At 38.6% G+C, this 25937-nt stretch overlaps 1 protein-coding gene across 3 annotated transcripts; it reads left to right on the forward strand.

Annotated features, from left to right (window-relative positions):
• The first annotated feature begins 285 nt into the window (after positions 1-285).
• csnk1db (casein kinase 1, delta b) lies at positions 286-25696 on the forward strand. 3 transcript variants are annotated; one of them, XM_088070401.1, is made up of 10 exons: positions 286-770; positions 12779-12889; positions 14676-14824; positions 15103-15331; positions 15498-15668; positions 15781-15929; positions 19760-19928; positions 20413-20552; positions 21063-21128; positions 24076-25696. In XM_088070401.1, the coding sequence occupies exons 1-9, from the start codon at positions 695-697 to the stop codon at positions 21111-21113; spliced, it is 1245 nt and encodes a 414-aa protein (XP_087926527.1). In that variant the 5' UTR covers positions 286-694; the 3' UTR covers positions 21114-21128; positions 24076-25696. The 3 variants fall into 3 exon arrangements, with proteins under 3 accessions (XP_087926527.1, XP_042364582.1, XP_042364580.1); XM_042508648.2 differs by having other exon boundaries at positions 287-770; positions 21058-21128; XM_042508646.2 differs by lacking the exon at positions 21063-21128 and having other exon boundaries at positions 287-770.
• The last annotated feature ends 241 nt before the right edge of the window (positions 25697-25937 follow it).

Below are 25937 nucleotides of genomic sequence, written 5' to 3' on the forward strand. Positions count from 1 at the left end.
TTCTGTATTTCAGTGAATACGCTATTGATGAGGGGAAGTCCAACAAACTGTAAAATAAAAGTCCTTAAAATGTCTTGTGGAAATCAAATTCAGAATGAACGTTTTAAGACTGTCTAGACATACATTGGAGTTTCCATATGCATTAATTTTATGTAAATAACAATGCCATATTTCAGATATGAAACTCGTGGCTTGCTGCTGCTCTGTCTCACTGATTTCAATGCTGTTCCCCATATGCCTGACGCCTGTAGTTGCTAGGGGAAGTGACGTCAGCAACAAATGACAGCTTTCACGGACGACATAAAAAATTCGACAGTGGAGTGAAGCTGTGTACGATTAAGGGTTAAGTCTTGCAGCAAAATCCGTCTTCATCCTTATATTTTGAGGCGATAATGAGCCCCAAAACACGGAGAGCATAAAGTACGCGTTTCACACCATCGAACGACGTCGATATTTTAGGTTTTCGTTCCTCGGAAAGATAAAAAAGGGATGGTGAAATTTGTATTGTTACAGAAGGAACTGGGACTCTGGGGGCGGGGGAATGTGAATTAAAGGAGTTGTGAACCAGTTTAGGGAGGTGGAAGTATTTGCCGAGGTAACGTAACGTAAACATAAGGTGAAAAGCTCAACATTTTTGTATCCTACCAAGGTACATACGAAGCAACAGAAGCGGCTAACGTTTGCTAACAGCGACATGGAACTGAGAGTGGGGAACAGATACAGATTGGGCAGAAAAATCGGAAGTGGATCTTTCGGGGACATCTATTTAGGTAAGTTAAATGCGTAATTTTCGACTTTGCGGTACTTTCACCAACCAGAAGTAATGCAGCCATTCTCTATTGTTTTCAGCAACCCTTAAAAGTATGTCCTTGTCCAAATGAGATTAAGTTAATGTCATGTTTACCTTAGTCTACGTCAGCAAAATAACATTAACGTGAGTTGTTAACGTGACTTCTCTTTAACGTTAATGTTACCTGTCTTTCCAAGTTTTATGGTTAACTTAATGCTTCTGTAAAGTCTAACAGTGAAGGGAAGTGCTAAAACGAGGCGATGTGAGTTAAATGTCCTGGCCGGTTTGTGGCATTGCAGGCAGTATAGGAAACGCAGGTATCGTTAAGACAGCTAGCTTGTTTAACTGACATCATGTCAACATTTGATAAAACCAGTAAAAACTTCAAACTACTGCTGTCTTAAATTAATCTCTAAAACGTACAGTGGGTAGATTGGATTTAATCGTCACCAAAGAAAAACAACGCCGTGTATATGTAGATTCAGTCCAAACTGCATTTGTTGCCAACAGCTTCACAGTTGTCATTTTCTTTCAACATAGTGGACGATCACCACGGACATTACAGATGATGTGTAATGTTATAACTGCCACAGAGTCCTCCACCTACAATAGTAATGGTGAACTTCTGACAATAAGTCACTACTAATAGCTGATGGGCAACCCTTTAATCATACCTGTGTTACACTTAACTTAACTTGAGCTAAAGTTAATTTCACAGACCAGTAATGCCAGCTCTTTTACAGTCCTGAATCCATACATCCAGCCCAGAGCTGTTCTGTTTAACATGAATATGATACGTTTAGAGTATTCACGCTTCAAAGTTTAACCAGGGTGTTTTGACTAACCATACTACTCTTTTGTTCTTCTTTTGGCTATAGCTGTAACAAGTTGTCTGAAATAGGTGTGATGTAACCCTATAGATGGATTACCTAGACTCACCTGTTTTTGCACAATACAAAATATAATCCACCCTGCAAAAATATCAAATGACTCAGTAGAATTTCCTTCTTTATCAAATTGGCTCAGACAACGTTTATATGTAGATCTGTGTACACAGTGACATATTGAGCACACTTGCCTGGCGATAGTGAAGAGTTTTATTTTGCTGTTAAGAGAATTAAATAAATTGGATGGTTGTCATTTTAGCCAGTGGCATAAATAGCCTGCTTACTGAATGATTAACATTAGTCCAAGCTATCTTAAACCCTGTTCTGAAGTTCTGAAGATGACAGTTAGACTTGCAAGACAGTTGTGCCCTGTCCTCAGACCTGTGACACAATTAACAAAAACAAATGTATCTACAACAACACAAACTACCACCCCCTCTCAGTTTTACAGGGTTGCATCTTTCATTTTCTATCATCTGTTTGATATGTTACATAATGTGTTGAGTAGTCACATGACTTTATTTGTGATCACATGATCACATGGTGATAGATCACAAGATAGCTTTTGATATGCAGGCTTAGGAAACATCTCAGGAAGAAGATCACAAGAGTGTTAAATCTTGCCATTTGATAATTGGTTGTTGGAGGAGGACAGTCAACTTGTGGTTCACCACCTTTTGTAAACTGTCAGAAGGGATGTGGAAAACTTTATAAGATGGTCCTCAAAAGGACAAGTCCACCATAAAGCCATCCTACAGGGATTGTCGCTGAAACAACTTACAGATAGTGAAGATCAGTCACTGTGTGTGGTGTTTGAAACTAGAGAAAAGTTTTTCGAAATTCAAAAATGGCCAGCTAACAAGACATGGGATGTATCAGGGTTGTGTTCTAGAATTTCTAAGTTGATACAGATACTCAGAAAAATACTCGGTGCAGATTTCAATACCACAGGGTAAATAAATAAATGAGAGAAAAAAACTAAGAGGCATAGAAAATATTTGTATTGAATAACAATACAAACAATAACATCAATGTCAACAAGATTTTTTAAGATTCCCCAGGCAGTGAACAAGCTTACTATAAGATATCAATAACAATTAAATGTTATTATGGAATATTGAAATTTGCTGCCCACTACGGCTAACATTAAGTGTTCACAATTAACTTTTTGATTCATCAGCCAATTTGGCTGGAAGAAAAAATCTACTAGCCAGCATTGTTTTTACCAGACAAAATAATAAATAGCCGTTTTATCCTCACATTTACATTTATTTCAGTAAATGTAATTGAGATAATATGCAAACTGAAAGCAGAGTTCAGAGCAAAATCTCAAGTAAAAGTATTAAATATTATGGACATCTTATCACCACAACCTCTGTGTATAAATGAGTTCCCTCTGGCAGGCTGTGATGCTGTGTATCTGCCTAGGGCTTTTATTGTGAAAGGTAAGAATGGAAGAAGTGCAGCTACTGCACTGACGCTGTCAATGTGAGACAAAAAGACTGCTGTGATGGTTAAAATTACAGGGCCTCTGTCTTAATATCTCATAACAGTCATCAGTATGTACGCGTCATGGAATGTCACAGCAGTTACTGGAAACCGTGCCATCTGTGTTCCCTATGTATTTTAATGTGGCTTACCGTGAAAACATGCTGCTCCACTTTGCTCTGCTGTGCACTCTATGCTGAGGGTAGTTTAACAATGGAGTATGTAAATGACAATATATTTCCTCCTTGTCCCCTGATGATCTCAGTGTGTCTCTTGTTGCTTGTAAACACCGATGAGAGGGTCTGAAAAATCGCTAAATGGGGATAATGTCGGCATGTTAATAGTCCTCTCCTCCTGTCACCCTGGGACCAAAGATCGTCTTGTATGTTTGCAGAATGATGAGGCCATTGTTTATTAACTTCACAGTATGTATTTTAATTTCTTGGTATGTTACACATGTCACCCAAGTTTCAAAGCTCTAGGTTAAACTGTCTGCAGGGGCTGCTTCGTTGAAAAATTTTTTAGGGGGCGCTACAGAGCCAATTTGACAGATCAATGCAAAAAATCATATCAACTATCACAATTAGTGATTTCTTATGTTTCTAGCCATGTTTGTTGAGTTTTGGTGCATGCCTTCCCCCTCAAAAAGTGCTTCCAGTTTTATGGTGAATAATGCGTAACTTTGGCAACAGCGTTTGATGAAAACTTAATAGGTTAATATCTGTGCATCATGAAGGTCTTTACATGAGTCTAATTGGATATGAGGTTAATTGAGTCAACCTGCTACAGGGGAGAAACAAAGAGTAAAAAAGTAACTTCCTGCTACCAATAGGTGGCACTATGAGTAAGATTCAAAATTGCAGATGTCTTCAGGCCTGGACTCTTATCAAATCTGTGAAATGTTGTTAAGATCTGACCATCTGGGGCAAAGTTACAACAGTTTTTGATGTCATGTTGAAACATCAAAATTGTCCACCCCACTCCGATAACGCCTTTCTACGAAAACTCACAATTTTCATTTTCAAGTATCATCAACGTCATCAACTATTTTTTGAGACCATTTTGAGATCAGTCGAGTCAACCTGGACTAGAAGCTTGACATCTCACTGTAAAACTTTGCCTTTCTTGTTGCAATAGGTGGTGGTCTCATTATTGCTTAAAATTGTCATGTAGATGTGTTCAGGGCAGGACTCCTATCAAACGTGAAGTTTGGGTCATATTGGACCATTTACAACAGAGTTACATACCACTTCCTGTTTACTTCCTGGTTCATGGCAGAACATGCAAATTAGATGCCTCATACAGATCACATGGTGTGATGAAAACTCATGATTTGAATAACTTTTGCTGTCAAAGGTCTTATAAAGGTAACCATAACATTTGAAGTCAATCTGATGAAAGCTCTAGGACAAGTTTGTAAAATTATGACTCCTGAGAACGGCCAAAAACACACCAAAATTAAAACTTCAAATCAAAATTGCCGACTTCCTATTGGTTTTACAGTATGGCCCCAAGAGACTTTTTTGTAGGTCTTGGGTTGTTACACAAGCCTCCACAGTTTTACAGCTTTAGGTAAAATGTGCTGCAGGGGCTGCTTTGTTGAAAATTTGTAGGGGGTGCCACTAATACATTTCCACCCACCCACACATGAAACCATTAAAATATCAAAATTTTCACCAGACCTGATAAGTCTGCAAAGCTTCATGAGTTTTGGAATATGCCTTTAAAAAGGGCAATTAATTTAAGAAAATAATTAATAATCAATAATTAAATAATTAAAGCTGCAAGAAGCGATGAACGGGCTGGCTGTTGCGACCTTGTCTATCTGAGAATGGGGAGCACTCCATGCAGCAGTGAATTAGTATTTCCTCCGTGTAGTGTTGAGGCTGGAGATGTATGTTTTTTTTGTTGTATAATGGTGGAGCTATAGCCAGATATTGACATGTAGATGTCGTCAGGCTGTGACACTAAAGCAGGATGTGAAGTTTGAGACAGATTGGACTATACAAAGTTAAATGACAGCAACTTCCTGTGTTATTATGGAATATTGAAATTTGCTGCCCAATATGGCTGACAGTCAGTGTTCACAATTAAATTTTTGATTCATCAGCCAATTTGGCTGGAATAAAAAATATATAATATCAAAAATATATTATATCAATAATTAATAGTCTTTTTACATTTACATCCACATTTACATTTATTTCAGTAAATGTAATTGAGATAATATGCAAACTGAAAGAAGAGTTCAGAGCGAAATCTGAAGTAAAAGTAATAAATATTATGGACATCTCATCACCACAACCTCTGTGATGCTGTGTATCTGTGTCGGGCTTTTATTGTGAAAGGTAAGAACGTAACAAGCGCAGCTACTGCACTGACGCTGTCAACGTGAGAGCCCAAAAATGTTTGCTGTGATGGTTCAAAATAAGGGGCTTCGTGCTGTAAACAGAGCCACAGAACTAGTTTCCTACCAGTGGTGGACTTGCTGAGCTCCATTTTTACTTCCATCACCTTCTTGAAAAGGTTGGTGTTGTGATATTTTTGCGCATCAAAAACATATTAATATTAGCTGTGTGATTATTGAATGAACTCAATTAGGGCTGTGTGATATGACAAAATATATTGTCTGACAAAAAGTATTCTTTTATATTATGACAAATTGTTTATTTTTGTTTACGTCATCTGGCTTTGCATCCGTCCATGTGGCCGAGGGGGCATCTACACTATGCACAGCACCAAAACAAGCACAGAATATCTGGCAAGCGATACTTAATGTGGAGATTCAGTTTAGGACACGGTCACTGGCGTTTCGTTTATCCCTCTCCCTCCTACAGCTCTTTGCCTCTTACACACAAAAAGCAGGGCGTTTGCAGTGCTCCAGATCGTAATTATTTAATCACATTTTGCGACCACAGAGCACCAGTATGAAATCTTTGCAGTATATGAACTGGAGAGCTGTTAGTTTGTTTCCAGCTCACAGTGGATGAATCCTCATACCCCGGTTACAGTTTAAGTTTCTGTTAATGCTAACAACCAACAGTTGACAGGGAACTTCAAGTCAACAGCAGAAACATTGACACTTCCTGCCCAAGATGACCGGGAAAATAAAGCACCATGAGTTCCACTTTGATGTATTTATTATAACACTTAATTGAACTTACTATAACAGTAGTTTATTTAACTTTATACTTTATTTAACAATATAACAGTAATTTCTTAAACTTTATTATAACAGTAGTTTATGTAACTTTTGTTTTATGGCAGTAGTGTCTTTATTTGTAACTGGTTAATTTAATAATTTTGTGTTTTAGTAGTTAACAGTAGTTTAGAGGAGATTTCAGAATATCCAGATATATATCATATTTGATGATATAGCCTAAAAATATTGTGATATTATTTAAAGCCATATCAACCAGCTCGATACTGGATGTATGGCAGCTTGCATGCAATGTATAAAAATCCTCAACCATTTTTACCTAGTTTTGGTTTGCCTGGACTTTTTGTGTAATAATGCACTTAAAACCTCAGTCCCTCAACAAGACGGAAATTGAATTGTACAGATCTTTAGTGATAAATCACTCGAAGTATTATTTACAAGCTTTTGTGCTGTAGAAAACCTTTCTCCTAAGTGTCGGGAATCTGAAAGTGAAAAAATAAACATTAAAACTATTATAGTTCAAAAAATGGACACACTTTTCCAAAAAAGTCCCATCGTTTTTTGTTTTGCAGTTGTTTGTGTGTCCCATGATCTGTGCCATTCTGCAAAGCAGCTCCTCTCTGTGATGCTGCAGAGGGCCACATCACACTCCTGACACTTCAGAGAGGGGCCTGATTCTCCTGCCTGCTCTGCCTGCAGTGAACACAGAATTACATCCATATGAGGCTCTACTGCTAGTTAGACTATCTCCTGATCTACCCATGTCTCATTATTATTATTATTATTATTATTATTATTATTATTATTATTATTATTATTATAGGGGCTACCAGAGTTATTCTAATGCAAGAGGTGCTACTAATAACACAGAGCTATAGATACAGAAGGATTAGGCCAATCACAGTGCAGTTTGCTTTAGATGACTTGTGGCAATGAAAGCGCATACAAAGAGTTGCACGGTCTTCCAATTGGACGACAAGACCAAAACAAACCTCTGACCTCTCTCCAACGGAACTATGGGAATGCAATATGGCATTACGCATCAATGCAAATATACTTTTATTACGGAAATATGATTAAAATATGGACGGAAGACACCCAATATTGGATCTGTCATCACGGATTTATTGAACAACATCCCGTAAAACCACTTGACTTTCAGGGCTGAATAGAGAGGCTTCTAAAAGACCTACGATGCATCGGAGACATCCCTGTTAATGACACAGCTGAGAGCTTTACACTGCTGAAAAAAAGGAAGACGATCTGACCTAAGGTCACAGAGTTAGGATACTACATTAAGTGGAACACATTTTAGCCGCCGGCGACTACGCCGCAGGGCTGTTGCAGAGCTACAGACTGTGACTATTTAGTCAAAATTATTTGTTTTATTTGCTTTATTTTAATAATTAACATTAGTTTAAAGAACTTTTAAAAATATTGCAATATATATTGTGGATTGCAGTATAGCTTTAAAAATGTCGTAATAATATTTTAAAACCCTATTGCTCAGCCCTAATGGATATCCAAGTCTTTCATAAAATTTTAACAGATATATGAGATTTTCTTTTGCATGCATCTCTACCCCACAGTTACTGCAGTTTGTCGCAAACTGCATAAAAAACCCCAGTTGAGACTCATATTCCAAATTGGCTGCATACATGGCCAAATAATGCACCAACAACCTGAATAACACCATACATCTTAATCGTGAAAATGCTAAATTCGGGAAAGACCTAAATGGAATACTTAAAAGGAATATGTCGTTTATATGACCCGCATCAAATTAAGAATATTGTCATATTCAGAATATTAGGGGAATACTGGTGTCCCTGTCCATAGCCAATGACATGCATATGCTCTAAACTACAGCCCTGTTCATTTTTTTGTGCTTTTGTTGACTTGGCACCATATTTTTGTTGCTGATCAAAAATAACATTGGCTGTGAGTGTTTGCTTCTAGTTGCAGGTTGACTTTTCTGAGCTTCAATCTGAAACTTTAAGAGAAAAATAACACTTCGCAGACACAGATAATTTTATTGTATTGTTAATTTAACATTTCTGATTGACATTACAGATAGGAAAGACTGATAACATTGGCTGCCTAGCTCAGACATTAACATTAGTTGTAGTGATGATTGTTATTATTTCGTTATGTGGTAGGGTGGGACAAGTTGGGAAGAGATTCAATCAGAACAAATTTCCCTACGTGGTAGGGTGGGGCAAGTTGGGATCAAATCCAGTCAGAACTAATTTCTCTTTGTGATAGGGCAGGGTGAGTTGGGAAGGGATTCAATCAGAACTAATCTTGTGATATGGTAGGGTGGGACGAATTGGGAGGAGATCCAATCAGAACTAATCTCCTTGTGTTGTAAGGAGGGGAGATTGCATGCATTCAGTGTAACCCTGGGAACACCTCTATATCTGGGAATAACAGAAGGGAGAACATATGGGCACATTTTATATTCAACGGCAAAGAAAGCAGACTCTTTGAAAGCCGTGTGGAATGCACATTACCAGGAAAAAATATAACCAACCTGAATCGCCATTTGCAGGCCAGCCACACCAAAATATATGGTAAGTTAAGCATACTTTAATTCATTCACTTCTCCAGTTAGCAATGTTAACTTTAAAGAACAGCAGTAGTATCTTTTAGTTTGAATGATGTAGAGTCACTAATCAGATCAGAATTTACTGTCCTCAGATTGAAACAAATGTTTAACCGAAAGAACACATGTATGAAAGATAATGGTAATGTAACATAAGGTTATTACAGGCAACTTCATTGTGTTTAGAAGGGACCCCTCATGACCCTCAAAAATCTTTCAAAAAACAACTTGTCTAAATCTCCCTAGAGTTTCACACATCAGGGGTTCCCTTGTAGATATGACCAACTTGGAGCTGTGTGTGCATGTGTATGAGAAGGAGAGAGTAGTAGGTGTGAGAGAATACAAAAAAGACAAAAAATGTTCTTGCTCTTTTCTATTTATGCATCTATTTGTTTTATCCAATGGATTGCTGTTGATATTTTCTTGTATTTATTTATATCATCATTTAATTGTATCTGAGGCTTTGGCAATATTGTTTTACAAACATTCATGCCAACATAGCAAATTACATTTAATTGAATAATCTGATTTTTTTTGCCCTTATTCAACCATCCGATACAGAAGACCTCAGATGACAGCGGTGGGCCACTGCATGTAAAGAGAGCTAGTGAATCCCAGCAGAATATTTCAGCAGCACTCCTTGGTGTATCAAAGTACAAAAATGACTCCAAAGACCAGCAGATCAAGGAGAAGGCCATAAAAAAATTGATTGGATGCACAGGATTACACTACTGGACAAAATCAATAAAATAGCTAATTCTAACAAACAACTCTCAAAATTGTATGAACTCATATCCACTGACAGCACACCGTATATAAACGGGAAAAGGGAAAAAACCCTCAACATCCCCACTGACAATAACTTTTTGAATAAAATCTGTAATAGCATCTTCAGCATGTCCAGGAACACTAACAGAAGACTAATACAATACAAGATTATCCACAGAACTCATATCACACAACACAAGATGACCGTAATGGGACTAACTGGATCAGACACATGCACTCTTTGTACCCTTGACACAACTGACAACTTATCTCCATGTACTCTGGCTCTCAATACAGCATTTCTGGCAATAAGTAACCACCACACCATCCCAGCTCCTTGGATGCACTGTTCCATTATTCCCCTCTCTATGCATATTCAGTGATCTACATACACTCAGCACATGTTCTACTCAAGTCATAACACCTGTACTTGTTGCCCTGACTATTGCCAAGAAAATTATACTACTAGTATACTACTGGTGTGCGTGGGTAGACATGATGAGAAAAAATTAGTAACGCCAAACAAAACTCATCCTGCAAACTCTTACACGAAATGTAACTAAACCCAAGCAATCAACACTCTGCTTGTTTATTTGTTTGCATTGTCTTTGTTTGTTTGTTTGTTTTTTATTTATTTTTTTTTTAAAGCATATTTATGTTCATAATTGTTGTTGCTTTCTTACTTCTTTTCAATATTCAACCCCATATTATTGCTTTGTTGACTTTGTATTTGGTTATATGTATGGAATAGTAAATGGTTAAAAAAAAGAGCACAAATAGATTTAATTTGAGTTTCAGAGGACTGGTGAATTTTCAAGGGCATCACGGCTAATTCAGTTTTATTATTTTAATAGTTGAGAGTTAAACCTCTGGTTGAGAAAATGAAGAATGTTACATGCATTCTGAATAAACAATGCATATCTTATTCAGGGAGAGCATGTCTACTGCTCATTGGTTTTATTTTGTTTTGAGATGGTCTGTTGTGAAAAAGCAAGGCCATGTTCTTGTTTCTTTTATATGAATGGTTATGTCTGTAGAACAAATAAAGACATGTTGATGTTTCAAATCACAACAGGTTAATTTGTGTCTGTTTTGCAAGTTTAAAACATTAATACCATTCCATAATAACAGGTTAATAGATGTTTCATCCAGGTGTGCATAATGAGTTTGAAAATCCAAGAGAAACGTTTAAAGTGTGTTACTCTTTAGACTTTAGATTTTAGCTGACTAAATTTACTTTAGTTTTAGTCATCTAAAATACGATATTTAGTCGACTAAAACTAAAACTATTCAGATGACTAAAATATGACTAAAACTAAATGGCATTTTAGTCAAAAAACTATAACTAAAACTAAATTAAAAATTGCTGTCAAAATTAACACTGGTGCATATTTAGGGGTATCAGTGTGGACACAGAGAGCTCTGATGTTACGCAGTGCAATGCTGGTGAGATGCTCATTTGCTGTTGGTACGAGGTGATATGTTCCATTCAGGAGCAGCTGCTTACTCGAGTTCAGTCCCTTAAAAAAAAATTAGGCATACTTGTCTAGTGTTTGGCTTAATATCAAACAGCAGCTGAACCTGAGAAATAGGAGAAATTAGCTTGTTTGTATAAGTCAGTGCATTTGTATGTGTTTTTTTTTTTTGTCTTCTTTTTTCTGTATTGGCAAGCAATGTTTTCTCAAAAATCTGAAGCATGATGCAGGGCTCCAACGACAAAAGCTATTCTTAGGGTTGCAACGAATAATTTTACTTTTCAGTTAATCTGCTTGTATCATATAACAGATTATTGTGAAAAGCAGAGGTGGAAAAATAGTAGATTCTTGTACTCAAGAAGAAGTGTGTAGGGGATGGGGCATCTTTAAGCTACAAAATAAATTGCGTTAAATGTCAATGTACACCCGAGTGGAACATAAGTATTACAACCTCTTGCGTCCAAACTACCAGTAAATTGAATTTCTGTAGACGGCACTATGTAGCCGGTACGTACAACTTATTATCAGTCAGTTTGGCTTCATGAAAATTAACAAGAAAAGACACAAATTTAAGACAAAAATGGCAGACAATAATATATTGCAAGAAGCAATACTAAGCTGCAAAAATTGAATAACCTTACAGTTCTTACAGAACCAACAGCAGAATAAAATCATCACAGGGCAACGTGGGGCTGTCTAAGCAATATGAACTGCACTGCAATAACTACTACCACCATATACAAGGTAGCTCACACACACGCAAATATTGCTTGGCCATGCAGTGGTTGTTGTGAGTTGTCATTTGGATTATCAGGTCAAAGAGAAGTTGTACTTGTTTTCTAATTGGTGCCAATCCATGTGTCCTGGAAGACAATCGTGTCCTGCACAAATGGGAGAAAGTCCAGTCAGACATTATCTGATTATCTGATCTAGATTCCTTTTTTTAGAGAGAGAGAGAGAGAGAGAAAGCTAATTTTACTTACATGTCACATTCCAAATAAAATCAGTCCTGTCAATAGACTCACTTGCGTGATAATGCCATTTAAAAATAACTGATGTGCTAGCCTACGTTCATTGATGCAACATGTAAACACAGAATTTCCTTCAGCTTGAGGCCTACATATTCTCAGATAGAAACAGTGATGGCCCCATCAGAGTCAAAGTAGTGCATTTTTCAATTAATTTATTCTATTGGCTATCAGATTCGAAACTTACGATTCCAAAAAATGTTAATTTGCTGAATATTGCAGCTGGTAATTAACTAGATAGATTAAAGGCTGCTCCCTAGTTTTTGTTGTTCTTCACTTCCCTATCCCTCAGTTCCTCTCTCAATTGTGGTTTTCTTGCCTGTTTTTTTTTGTTTTTGTTTTTTTTTTTTTCAAAAATTCACTATTTTTCATTCACTATTAAAACTAGCAGTAACACGTGTCTTTTCATGCTAAACCTCTACATCAGGGCTGTACATTAACTATTTGGCACTGGTAATGTAGAGGTTTAAAGGTTTATAGCACAGGCCAATAAAATGTAGATAAAATGGAAGCTTTCAGTATAACCAGATGAAAGTACTTTGGGTGAACTGAACCTTTAACATCTGTCCTTTTCCAGGCACAGATATTTCAGTGGGTGAAGAGGTTGCCATTAAGTTGGAATGTGTGAAGACCAAACACCCCCAGCTCCACATCGAGAGCAAGATCTACAAGATGATGCAAGGAGGAGGTGACGTATCAGCCCTAGTGTGCTCAGCATTTATTTCCTCATTGCCTCCCCTGTCTCTGTCCTTAATGTCAGGTTCAGACTGCAATATATCATTCTGATTATAGCCTAAAATGGCTATCCTACAGTGTCGGCTTTCATCGTAAACAACACTGAGTGTTGTGCGTGACAGTTGATCATTTAATCCTGCGCAGTTAGTTTATTGTGAAAGATTTCAGGAACTTCTTGTGAAGAATGAAGTCACTTGCACAGTTTTCATGTAGTACATCAAATGTAGATCCTGCCATCTGGTGGTGCTTATTACATATCTACAAAAACAGTTTGCTTGGGACATAAGCATTCATAGTGACAGTAACAATAATGATAATAATAATATTGAAGGTGACAGTAGGACAATAATAATGCGTTTACATAACGCACATCTAATCTGATCTGAATCTGAATCTAATCTGGAAACGTAACAAAGCTGTTTTTTTCCAACCTAAATAAGAAAATTTAATTTGTGAGGTATAGAAGGAGAAGAAGCGGTTCCACCTGTTAATGCAGTTCAGTCATAAATAAAGCATGTGTAACCCAGGTTATTTTTTAAAGATGAACAATATTATATATTTTGCTGATATCCAATATGCCGATATATAGCAACTCTTGGCCGATTTATTGATATCGATACATCCATTCTTTTTCCCACCGTATTGTAGAGATCATCAAGTGTTTTCTGTGGTGGAATTAACATCATACTATGCATACTGTTATGGGGTGGCCCACCAGCAGATGGAGACATGTAATATAATGCTTTTCAAATTATGTTATAATCATTCATTGTGCAAAATAAGAGAAAGCATGTTGGCCGATTCCGATGGTTTATTTTAAAGCCAACATTGGTCGATACAATGACATGCCAATATTATCGTGCATACATAGTTATTCTCTGTAGCTACAAATTACAGTTGTACTTAAACTCCTTGCGTGCAGTGTCTCAGCAGATGCTACAGTTGACCCCAAACCTCTCATATTCAGCCCACTGCTGCTGGTGGCCATAGATTTTTATGTCCAGCCACTAGGCTAATAGCTACAATGTAAAATGCCTGAAACTTGTGCTCATAATGTTAGCATGTTGTATTTGATGAGGAAAAAGTGTCTAGTATTAGCAGGGTATCACTGATGCTACAAACTTCCTCAGTCACACCAGCACATGATTTGGTCGCACCCTTTTTTTGGTAATCTTTTTTTTTTAAATCATAATATATGTTTGTACCCCCCCCCCCCTTTCTATATATGTGTGTGTGTGTGTGTGTGTGTGTGTGTGTGTGTGTAATCTGTACGGCACTCCTCGACTTATATCTATATAAAGGATATACATATTGTGGAATTCGAGGACAATACCTGTGGGTTTATATTTTTGGTTGATGTTAATTTTGTTCTTTTTTTCTGCCAGGGAAACAAAGACATCTTTCACATTGTAAAAAAAAAAAAATCCTTTTTTTTAAAAAAATAACTGCAGTTTTAAAGTCAATCACTCCTTCACTGCACCTTTGAATGAGCACCAATTCAATCATTCACATTTATGAAACAACCTTGCCCCCTAGCATTATTTTTTTTTACTTAGCCTAACTTCTTCAAAGCTTTTTTACTGTATATAATATATTTCTATTTTATATCAACTATTACAACATAAAAAAAATCTCCCTCAAACAGCTGGATTTAAGTTTATTGCTTTCAAGATGTGTTCCCTTGAAAACATTTAAGTGTTCTTTCCAGTTGAATTGCATTTACTCCTATGTGTTTGCAGTGGGCATTCCAACAATAAAGTGGTGTGGAGCAGAAGGTGACTACAATGTGATGGTAATGGAGCTGCTGGGGCCAAGCCTGGAGGATCTTTTTAACTTTTGCTCCCGCAAGTTCAGCTTGAAGACGGTCCTGCTGCTTGCTGATCAGATGGTGAGACTGCCTACTTAATTCCCACACAAACACACAGTGAGAGGGTCTGAAAAGTCGGAAAATTAGCAAGAAAATTGCAAAGTTAGGTCCTGTCCTTCTCTTTCCCTGGGATTGTCATTGTTTGTTTTTGGAGATGGAAATTTTGTTAATTGCACAAAATCCGTAACAGCGCTTTACAGCATGAGTAAAAACACAGATAGATGGCGTACCTTGTATATGGTGGTGGAAGTGTCCACATGGTGTAGTGACCTAATTGTTTTTATTTTTCTCCAATACAGATCAGTCGCATTGAGTACATTCACTCCAAGAACTTCATCCACAGAGATGTGAAGCCTGATAACTTCCTGATGGGACTGGGCAAAAAGGGAAACCTGGTCTACATTATCGACTTTGGCCTGGCTAAGAAATATCGTGACGCTCGCACACACCAGCACATACCCTACCGCGAGAACAAGAACCTGACTGGCACTGCACGCTACGCCTCAATCAACACACATCTGGGGATTGGTAAAAAAAAAAAAAAAAAAGAACCATACAATACAAACTGAATAAACCTGTAACCTGTTTGGAATGAACACGTTACAGCATTTCTTTGACTATGAATTCAAAGTTGTATTGTACTGACCATTTATTTATCTCAATCCTTTTCCTTTTCTGTTGTCTCCCTCTACAGAGCAGTCCAGGCGCGATGACCTGGAGTCCTTGGGCTATGTTCTAATGTATTTTAATCTGGGCTCATTGCCTTGGCAAGGACTCAAAGCGGCCACTAAGAGGCAGAAGTATGAACGAATCAGTGAGAAGAAAATGTCAACCCCCATTGAGGTGCTTTGCAAGGGATACCCCTGTGAGTCATGAAATTATTCTTAAAATGTTATAATTCTGTATTTACCAATAATCATCAACAATAGTCAGTCACTCCTGCTAACTGAGAAATATTTTCTTTCTCTCTATCACAGCTGAGTTCGCAACCTACCTGAATTTTTGTCGCTCCCTGCGCTTCGATGACAAGCCAGACTACTCATACCTAAGACAGCTCTTCAGGAACCTGTTCCACAGACAAGGCTTCTCTTATGACTACGTATTTGACTGGAACATGCTCAAATTTGTAAGTACTAATCATAATGCAAATGGTAATGGACTGCACTTGTATAGGGCTTTTCTAGTCCTTTGACCACTCAAAGCGCTTTCACACTACATTGTCACTTTCACCAATAAACACACACATTCACACACTGGTGGCCGAGACTACCGTACATGGTGCCACCTGCTACTCAGTAACCACTCACTCACACTCACACTCTAATAATGCAGCATCTTTAGTATCTTGCCCAAGAATACATGTTGCCGAAGGAGCCAGCGATCAGACCGCTGACGTTCCGATTAGGGGGGCAAAACCTGGTCTTATTCAGAGGGATGGCATCCAGCACCACTTTGCATGGAGCCGCTCTCCTCTCTAGAAACCTGGTCCAGTTTATTGGAGGCTCAAATCCATGACGATCCAGAGTTGGGATCAGGGGGCAGAGTCGCAGTCTTACACGCTTCTCTGACCTTCCTCTAGCATAGTCACACATTCATAGTGTAATAAGAACGGTGTCTGTCCTGCGACCACTTAATTTGTTTAAATCTAAAATAAACAAAAGGGGAGCTGTATAAGAAAATCTCATAAAAATGAATACATCTGCTGTCAAAGAGCGTCATAACAGGAGAATTAAATGCGGACTTCTGAACATTACATCCATATCATCTAAGGCTCTTTTAGTCACTGACTTAATATTTGATAAGCATATTTATTTATTTTGCCTCACAGAAACCTTGCTGTGTCCTGATTAGTACGCTAGCTTAAATAAATCCACTCCTCCTGGTCATATAAATAGTCACATTGCTCGAGACACTGGCCGAGGAGGGGGAGTCGCTGGTATTTTTGATTCAAGCTTAGCAATCCACCCTAAAACAAAGGTAAACTATAGTTCATTTGAAAGCCTTTTCCTTAGTCTTTCTCACCCATCCTGGAAAATTCTACAGCCCATTCTATTTCTTATAGTTTACCATGCCCCCGGCGCATACTCTGAATTTTTATCCAAATTCTCTGAGGTTATATCACGTTTAGTGCTTAAATGGGAAAAAATAAATATCATAGGAGATTTTAACATTCAGGTGGATATTAATAATGATAGCCTTAGTGCTGCATTCTCCACACTTTTGGATTCAGTTGCCTTCAGTCAGTGTACATAAAATAAAGTGTACATAAACCCACCCACCGCTACAACTACACCCTAGATCTTGTCCTTGAGTACAGCATTGAAAATGAGGATTTAATACGCTTCCCTGAGAATCCTGCCCCGTCAGACCATTATTTAATAACTTTAGATTTTTCATTTCTCGATTACACGCCTCTCAGCAAGAGTTAGTTTTCTAGATGTCTGTCTGATGGTGCAGTAGCTAAATTTAAGGAACTGATTCCTTCTGCATTGACATCATTACCATGTTTCACAGTGACTGAGAACACTATTACTAATTTAAGTCATTCTCAAATTGATTGTCTCATTGATAGTGCTACTGGCTCACTGCGATCAGCTCTCGACTATGTTGCACCTCTCAAGAAGAAAATAATGAAACAAAGAAAATTAGCTCGATGGTTTAACCCCCAGATCCACAAATTGAAGGAAACATCGTCAGAATTTGAAAGAAATTGGCGTTCAACCAACCTGGAAGAGTTCTGTCTAGTCTGGTAGGACAATCTTAAATCGTATAGAAAGGCCCTTTGCTATGCCAGAGCAAACTATTACTCATCATTAATTTAGGAAAATAAAAACAATCCCAGGTTTCTACTCAAGCTACTCACCATAGCTAGGCTGACTCCCCTTCTAAAGAAGCCCACTCTCTATCCAGAGGTTTTGACAAACTACAGACCGATATCTATTCTCCCCCTTTTTTCTAAAATCCTTGAGAAAGTGGTTGCTAATCAACTTTGTGACTTGTGACAAGATAAGAGTTGATTTGAGGACTTTCAGTTAGTTTTCAGAGCTCATCACAGTACAGAGACGTCACTAGTAAACACTACTAATGACTTATTGATTGCCTCTGATAAAGGTCTGGTCTCTGTTTTAATCGTATTGGATCTCAGTGCCGTATTTGACACCATTGACCATCGAATCTTGCTGCACAGACTGGAACACTTAATTGGCCTTAAAGCAACAGCATTAGGCCGATTTAAATTATACTTATCAGATCGTTCCCAGTTTGTTTACATCACTGATCAGTCCTCCCTGCATACTAAGGTCTGCTTTGGAGTGCCAAAAGGTTCCATGCTTGGACCAATCCTTTTTACTTTATGTATGCTTCCCCAAGGCAAAATAATTAGAAATCGCTCTGTAAATTTCCATTGCTATGCTGATGATACGCAACTGTACCTATGTATGAAACTGATCAGTTATCTAGATTTCAAACATGTCTTAAGGACACGAAAGCCTGGATGAGCCATAATTTCTTGATGTTAAATTCAGACAAAACTGAAGTTATTGTTCTTGGCCCCAAACACCTCAGAAACTCCTTTTCTAAGGATATAATTTCTCTAGATGGCATTACTGTAGCCTCTAGCACATCTGTAAGGAACCTCAGAGTTTTATTCGATCAAGATTTTTCTTTTGCCTCCCATATAAAACTTGTAGAACCGCTTTCTGTCACTTACATAACATTACCAAAATTTGACATATCCTGTCCCAAACAGATGCCGAAAAAATTAGTACACGCATTTGTTACTTCTAGGCTGGATTACTGTAACTCCCTATTATCTGGTTGGCCCAACAAATCTCTCTCTCGGTCTCTGGTGCAGAACGCAGCTATATGTGCTCTAATGGGAACCAAGAAAAGGGATCATATTTCTTCTGTTTTTGCTTCTTTGCACTGGCTCCCTGTAAAGTCCAGAATTGAATTTAAAATCGTCCTCACTCACAAAGTTCTATATGGTCAGGCTCCATCCCTTCTGTCGCAGCTCATAGTTCCCTACCAACCCTCAAGATCACTGTGCTTTGAAAATGCAGGGTTACTTGTGGTTCCCAAATCTCTAAAAGTAGGATGGGAGCCAGAGCCTTCAGTTACCATGCTCCTCTTTTATGGAACCATCTTCCAGTTTTGGGTAGGGAGGCAGACACCATTTCCACTTTTAAGGGTATTCTTAAGACCTTCCTCTTTGATAAAGCTTATAATTAGGGCTGGCTCAGGTTGCCTGGACCAGCCTCTAGTAAGGCTAACATAGGTTTGACATGCTGAGGGATTTTCTATGATACACTGAGCTCCTTTTTCCTTCTCTTGCTCCCTCCATCTGCAAACGTTCATGTCTGTTTACTGTATTTTGCTAACTCCGTTGCCTCTCCGGAGCATTCCTGCCCCCTTGTTTCCTAGTTTTCCTGGATCCTGGCTGCAATCTTGGCTGCACCTGATCATGGTGATAGCTGTGCTGGAGTTGTGACCCTGCCTTTGGTCGTGCTCGTGCTGTGGCTGCACTGATACTATACAACCGACTTGCCCTGATTGTGGTCCTGGTTGCACTGATGCCATGATACTGCTTGACATGACCATCTACTAAAAATATTTGCACATAACATAACATGCTATCATAGAGTGCATTTAGTAATTTTACAACCATCATTATTGTAATTTTACATGCGTTTCTTACCATTATTGCTGTGCGTCACTTTGAAAGCAAAGTTAACCAAAACTGATATCCCTATTTTCAATTAATCTATTTTTTCAGCTACTGGTTGTTATTAAAAAAAAAAAAAAGATTAAAAGAATATTAGCAGCAGAAAGGGTGCAACCAAATCATGTGCCGGTGTGACCAACTGAGAAAGTTGGTAGCACCAGTGCTCCCAGTAAAAAAGTCTAGAGCCCTTTGTCCAGTCCTTTTTGTTGATAATTTGTTGCTGTTGTTCACAGGGAGCCAACCGCGCAGCAGAGGAAGCAGAAAGAGAGCGCCGGGACCGGGAGGACAGGCTCAGGCACGGCAGGAACCCAGGGGCCAGAGGAATTCCTGCTGCATCAGGACGCCCACGAGGAACTCAAGACGGCGCACCGCCCACCCCGTTAACACCCACCTCACACACAGGTCAGTACACTGCAGCCCTTCTGGACTTTTAAATCTGTCAGTGTGGCATGGTTCTGATACAAATACTATAAACCCACCATTGTTACCTGTTTCATTGTTAAGATTTCAGGGCTGGAATTTAAAGGTTTAAAAAGCTTTGTTCCAACTATCAAACAGTAAAATTGTGGAAATAAGTTTTTTTTGTAGGGTGTTTGATGATGGCAGTATCAAAAACTGTCAGGCACCACAAGTTTTCTGATTTCAGTTGTCATATTATACATATAATATATATAGTTACTACAAATAAAAATTTGACAATGATAATGCTTTTTAACTTATTTTGTCTCAAAAGGAAAAAAAACAAGATGTGAAAAAAGGTTTTGATATCATTGCATAAACATGCCTAATTTGCTTGAAAATTATGCAACTGTGGGAATATTTCTAAATTCTGTCATCAATCTGCTCCCAACTGATGATGGTCTCTATTTTGATCTCTGATCTCCAGCGAACACATCCCCTCGACAGGTGTCTGGAATGGAGCGTGAACGAAAGGTCAGCATGCGACTGCATCGTGGCGCTCCTGTCAATGTGTCATCCTCAGATCTAACAGGACGGCAGGACACGTCCCGAATGTCCACCTCACAGGTACAAGAATCCCCTGAAGAGACATTTGCCTTGTTCTTCTAGTGTCTCTTAACCCACTAACACGAGATAATAGAGACTGTGTAGATAGTTCCTCAGCATAGGCTTGGGATAGAAGCCCTCTTCTGAATATGCAGGTGGAAGCTGTGCTTTAAACTCTAAAGTTAGTAGCAGTTAGAATAGCATTTTCAAGTTCATTAAACTTTGTCTTGATGGAAGTCTGTATCTTGCTACTTCATATCTTCAATAACAATTAGTCTCTGATTACTGGAGAGTTTTTGTATACACAGTTTACAAAGGACAAGACTGATGTGTATTGCTTTACTCAGGACTCAGATCCAGAGTAGCAGAAGTCTCAGTACTCAATTTGTACAGCACGCCAGTCTGCTGTTTGATGTTTGAGAGACGTGCTGTCAGTCAGCCACTTTTCTCCAGTTGTGTGGTTCGTGCAGGATGTAGTGTCTGACTTGACATATTGGGCCTTCTCTCTCCCTTCCCCCAACCTCAGAATAGTATTCCCTACGAGCATCACGCCAAGTAGACGCTCGTCACGTCCTTGTGTGATGAAGGCAACACTGGGTGAGTCCTGTCCCTAAAGCACCAGAGATGCATGGGTCCAAATTCCAGTTCTACTCTGGGCTGCCTCAGAGTCCTGTGTTCAGTCCTGGTTCCTGCATTTCTTACTTTTAGCCAAGTGTCTGCCATTTTATCTGACATTAATTTTCTTAAAAGACAAGGAGCACTAGAGGGAAATTTATGGTGGGCATGATCAGCATTAACAGGTTCATGTCTGTCCAAAAGCAGCTGTAGCTGGAATCAGGCCTGAACACCACAGCACTGATTCGCTGTATTTGCCAGTGAGCTGGACATCCAGTTTGTGAACGAGACTTACTTTGAGTGACAGATACGGATTTCATATTGTACAATACAATACACAGCCATCAGCTAGTATATCCACTCAGCTGCTGATGACATCACAGCTCCATTGTACCTGCCTAAGTCTCATTCGCAGCTACTACCTGTTTTCTGAGCAGGAGGGCGAAGTCCTCTGAGAACTGGATCAGATAATGCATCACAGTGCATCACAGCCTAAAAATTTAACTCCCTTATGCCTTCTCAGGTTTGACGTAATGCCCCTTAAATCAAGTCTGTGCCTGTGGCTTGTTGTTTGCACTGTTGGTGTGATGCCTAGATGGCAGCCCTACAGCTAAGCATACAAAAGCAATTTAGCTCCCTACACTGCTTGTTGCAGTCCAGTGTTATTTCAGCCTCCCTGGTCTTTCACACTAAACACCTGCATGATATGAAGCTACTCATTTGCAAGTCAGCGTTTCCCTTTGTCATGGCTATGGCTGAAAGCATGTTACCAGTTTTTTAGAAAATGGGGGGGAAGAGTCTGCCTAAAATCAGTCAAATCAGTTCATGTTTTATTTCTGTCTAGTACAAAAAGACAAGGATAGACTGTTTCCTTGTTGTGTCACAGAGCATACATTCTGGCAGTTGCATGAGCTGTCCAATAAACTGTAGGCCTTTCCACTACAGGAACTCAACAACCAAAATCTTAAGGTGTAGATCTACTGTTATTCCATTCTATTTAATTTGCTTTGGGGGCAAGTTCCTGAACCAGATTTTTGGTATTGTCCAGGTGGTGATACTAAACTGCGGGAAGGAATGCAACAACTGGTTTGTTACATGACAAACACCACAGTTAAAATTGCAAGTTTGTTTGAATATACAAGTTGTATTGTGAAGCTGAACATTAGATGCAGGTTTTGCCACATTTTCTACATTTGTTTGTATAGCTACTGTGAAGCTCCAGGTTACAGGTTGTGAAGATCCTGCAGTGGAAAAGAGCCAATGTTAGCTTCAGCTGAATTTAAGTATGCATGTTATACAGAATAAATACTAAGGATTTTTGTGTTGTTAGTTTTAGTGTAGTCCACAAACAAAGTCCACTCCACAAACAGATCACTCCACAGCCAGTAATGGAGAGGAGGAACAAAAATAGCGAAACAACTTACCTGACATTTCACTGTTTTTTCAGATGGAACATATCCAAATCTGTTTATTATTTTCCTCACAGGCTTGTTGTGTTTATTAAACACACCAGATGACTTAAGTGTATTTTTGATTATGGGCGTGGGCATTATTAAAACCATGAATAGAGTGATCCATATTAACCTATTTGTAACTGGCTTCAACAAAAACCTTTGTGAAATTGTAAGTCTTAATAGAATATAAGAGTTGTATAGGGAAGCTAATGTGGTTTCTGAGCCATCATTTTAGCTGTTTTGCAGTCTGAGTTGTTACCCCATTAATGTCTCCTAAGGCTAGAGATATACTTGCTTTAAAAGTAGGCATTGACATAGACAACCACCTGTGTCATGAATGATGACCTGTGTCATAATGAATATTCAGACATTAGAATTTGAATATGAGGCAAATATTAAACATATTTTTAAAATAGTAATTAACACCTGTTGAAGTATACACAATAGTATATATAAAATTGTAGTAATTGGACTTGTATACAAAATGTGGCCCACAAAAACAAAACCCAAGTGCCTCTTTTGACCAATAGACAAGCTTAGCAAAACTCCAGGCACACTGCAGTTACCTCCAGAATCTGATGTGCTGCAGTCGGCTTCAGTGGATGGACGGCCTGAAAAAACTGACTAAAATATCTGTGACATGTGATATACAACTGGCTATATCGAGGTCGACGAGGTTACTTTGTTGTCTGAGATCTTGTCAGAAAATGCCACAGTGGTGGCATTACAGATAGTATGTGAGGTCCCTTAATAAAGCAGGTCATGACAATGGTGAGTATTTATGTTACACTCCCCCTACCATTGATGTGTGTAAGCTTTAATTTCTGAGGATACACACTAGTAGGCAATGATAGGCACAATAGGTAACTATCATGCATATGCTAAAAGTTAAAGCAAGTGTATCCCTGGCCTGACTGGCCACATCATGTATATCTTGCCTGCAGCTGCACCACAGCCTTGCCTCTAATCGTTACACTGCTTAAAATTTTACTTAGATGTGTAATTTCACAGTTTTGCAATTTCCTGCCTGATGCTGTAGCCCTCTGGGAACTTGTTTGCTTCATCAGAATAAAAGCATGTTTTTCTGTGAAATGGTGGGAGTTTATCCCTTCATTGTCCCATTAGGACAAACAAAAAGAAAGAGTTAAAAAATATCGTCCAAATCCAGAAAATATTTGTATATTGTTATATGCCCCATTAAATCTCAAGTTCCAACCCGGTAGCTTTTTCCTTAGTTTACAGATTGTGTAGATTTTATCATGTAGCTTATGGAGTGAACAAGAGTGTTATATGCCTTAGTTGTTTTTGTGGCTTGAAATTGTGTTTAGAGTGTGGAATGAAAAGGCTCTTCATGTTTATCCAGTAGCAGTGAACAAACAGGGACTCATGCATGGAAAGCTTATTACAGCCAGTCATATAGAACTGATGGTTTGTCTGTTTTGACCCTCCTGCTTCCTGTACTGTGTTTCCTTTAGATGATGTCTGGTGTCCCGACTGCCGGTCTTCATCTTCTAGCTCCTCGATGAGCCCCCACAATGCACCCTGGCGGACCAAGCCATGTTCACTCAGAAGCAATCTGACATACTAATACTTCTATTTATTACTACTATTTCAGCTAGCATTGGAAGCCAGCTGTGACTCGGCACAAAGTGCTGTATGACGGACTGATCTCTGAACTCTTTCTCTGTCTGATCTCCCAGACAATTTAACAGTGTTGGATCTCAGGACTGTTAGGTCTACTTTGTCAGGACCCCCCCCAAAAAAAGAAGGGAGAGAAAGAAACCCCAGCAGATTGTGAATGAGCAGTGCTTTGTCCAGGGCAAACATGGCAGCCAGTCTTTTCTAGGACATTTACTGACCGAATAACAGTTCAGGCTCTTTGTTCTGTGGAAACATTAGTCATTGATGACCCTACATTTCCACTGTCACTGTCTGCTACTGATCAATAAAATTGCTTTTCTCTTTTGTGTAGTAACCACCAACAACTTTTTCTGTTTTTAATAGTAACCACAACCACTGGTGGCTCTCTTAGGTAAATATAGCCATTTGTATGAAAAAAAGAAAAAAGAAAACAATTCTTTGCATGTTTTAGAGGTGAGTGTTCAGCATCAGGTTTGAAAGCTTGAGTGCTAGTTGAACCCATAAAATTACCAAAAATCTGATTTGGTATCTTGTGTGCCGGAGGTTGTCTATTCACCCATTAGTTGACAAGATGTGTCTGTTCACCTCCAGGCTCTTGTTGATGATGTTCAGTGAGCCCTGTCCCCTCCACAGTGTTGTGGACAGAAGGAATTCACTTCGTGTAGGGGACAAGGGCATCATTTCACATATTGTACTGGATGGCCATTCACTGTGTACAGATAAACATTCTAGTTTTTCTTAATTGCATAATTTTGAAGCTGTGAATTACTTGTAATATTGATGTGTAAATGTTTGCTCATCTGTGAGGACAGGTCTGAACATCATTTCTAGGCTTGGTCCAGGAACCTGGCTGCTGCAGGTTTGGGCTGTCATACATGGAGTAGTATCCCATCAGTGTGGCCCCCTGAGAGCCATGGAACTATTTCAGAAACCAGTGCTGTGGGCAGAGATGATGCACTAAATGTGAAAAACATTTAGTACGATATCCTTTGCTGTCAGTTACTGCTCTCAGAATTCAAGGTCCAGGAATCCTGCACCATTATGGTGAAGCAAAATATTGCCATGGGCACTGAAAATGATTTTTTTTTTTTGTTCTTTTTTTATTCTCTGAAACAATTATTGAGAAGATTTTTGTGGATAGCAAAACTAAATTTCATCGTTTCACGTGCCATTTACGGCCCCAGTGTTTTTGTTTTGAAACAATTAACACAACTCATTTGACACTTTTGGCTTTGATGAATAACTGCCATGTCTGTCTGAATGAAATGGCCTGTTGTAATTCATTCTTGCCGCTGCTCGTTCTCTAGTTTTGGATTTTGACCCTTGACCTCTTTGGTCTGTCGCTCTACTCTTCATGAATAATGCAAGCAACCAGATCAGCAAGATTTACTTTCTGACATTTATATTTGCCACTGTATTTGTGTACTTAGACTGTAAATAAAAGAATTACTTGTACCTTTTGTCACTACATGGTACCTGAATGAATTAGTTCAGCTTGGTGATCAGTAGGAGGTGCTATAAGAGAGCTTTAAAAGGTAGAATACCATCATTTGCACATTCACATTTAAGAATAGCACTGGTCATTTATCCTCTGTCAACTATGTTTATTATTCTAATTATTATAACACTGTTTGAAATATACAAATGATGGAACTGACAGATTGCATATCACTAAAATCATTCCATGATTTTATGT

Source organism: Plectropomus leopardus, chromosome 19, assembly GCF_026936395.1.
Source record: "Plectropomus leopardus strain MGB_pleo_1.0 chromosome 19, ASM2693639v1, whole genome shotgun sequence".
NCBI lineage: Eukaryota > Metazoa > Chordata > Actinopteri > Perciformes > Serranidae > Plectropomus > Plectropomus leopardus.

Excerpts from the sequence above, each read along its gene's own strand:
- csnk1db (XM_088070401.1), top strand. The coding sequence starts at position 695 with ATGGAACTGAGAGTGGGGAACAGATACAGATTGGGCAGAAAAATCGGA. Across the intron at positions 14,825-15,102 it reads TGCTGCTTGCTGATCAGATG|ATCAGTCGCATTGAGTACAT; the intron begins GTGAGACTGCCT and ends TCTCCAATACAG. Across the intron at positions 20,553-21,062 it reads CCCGAATGTCCACCTCACAG|TATTCCCTACGAGCATCACG; the intron begins GTACAAGAATCC and ends ACCTCAGAATAG.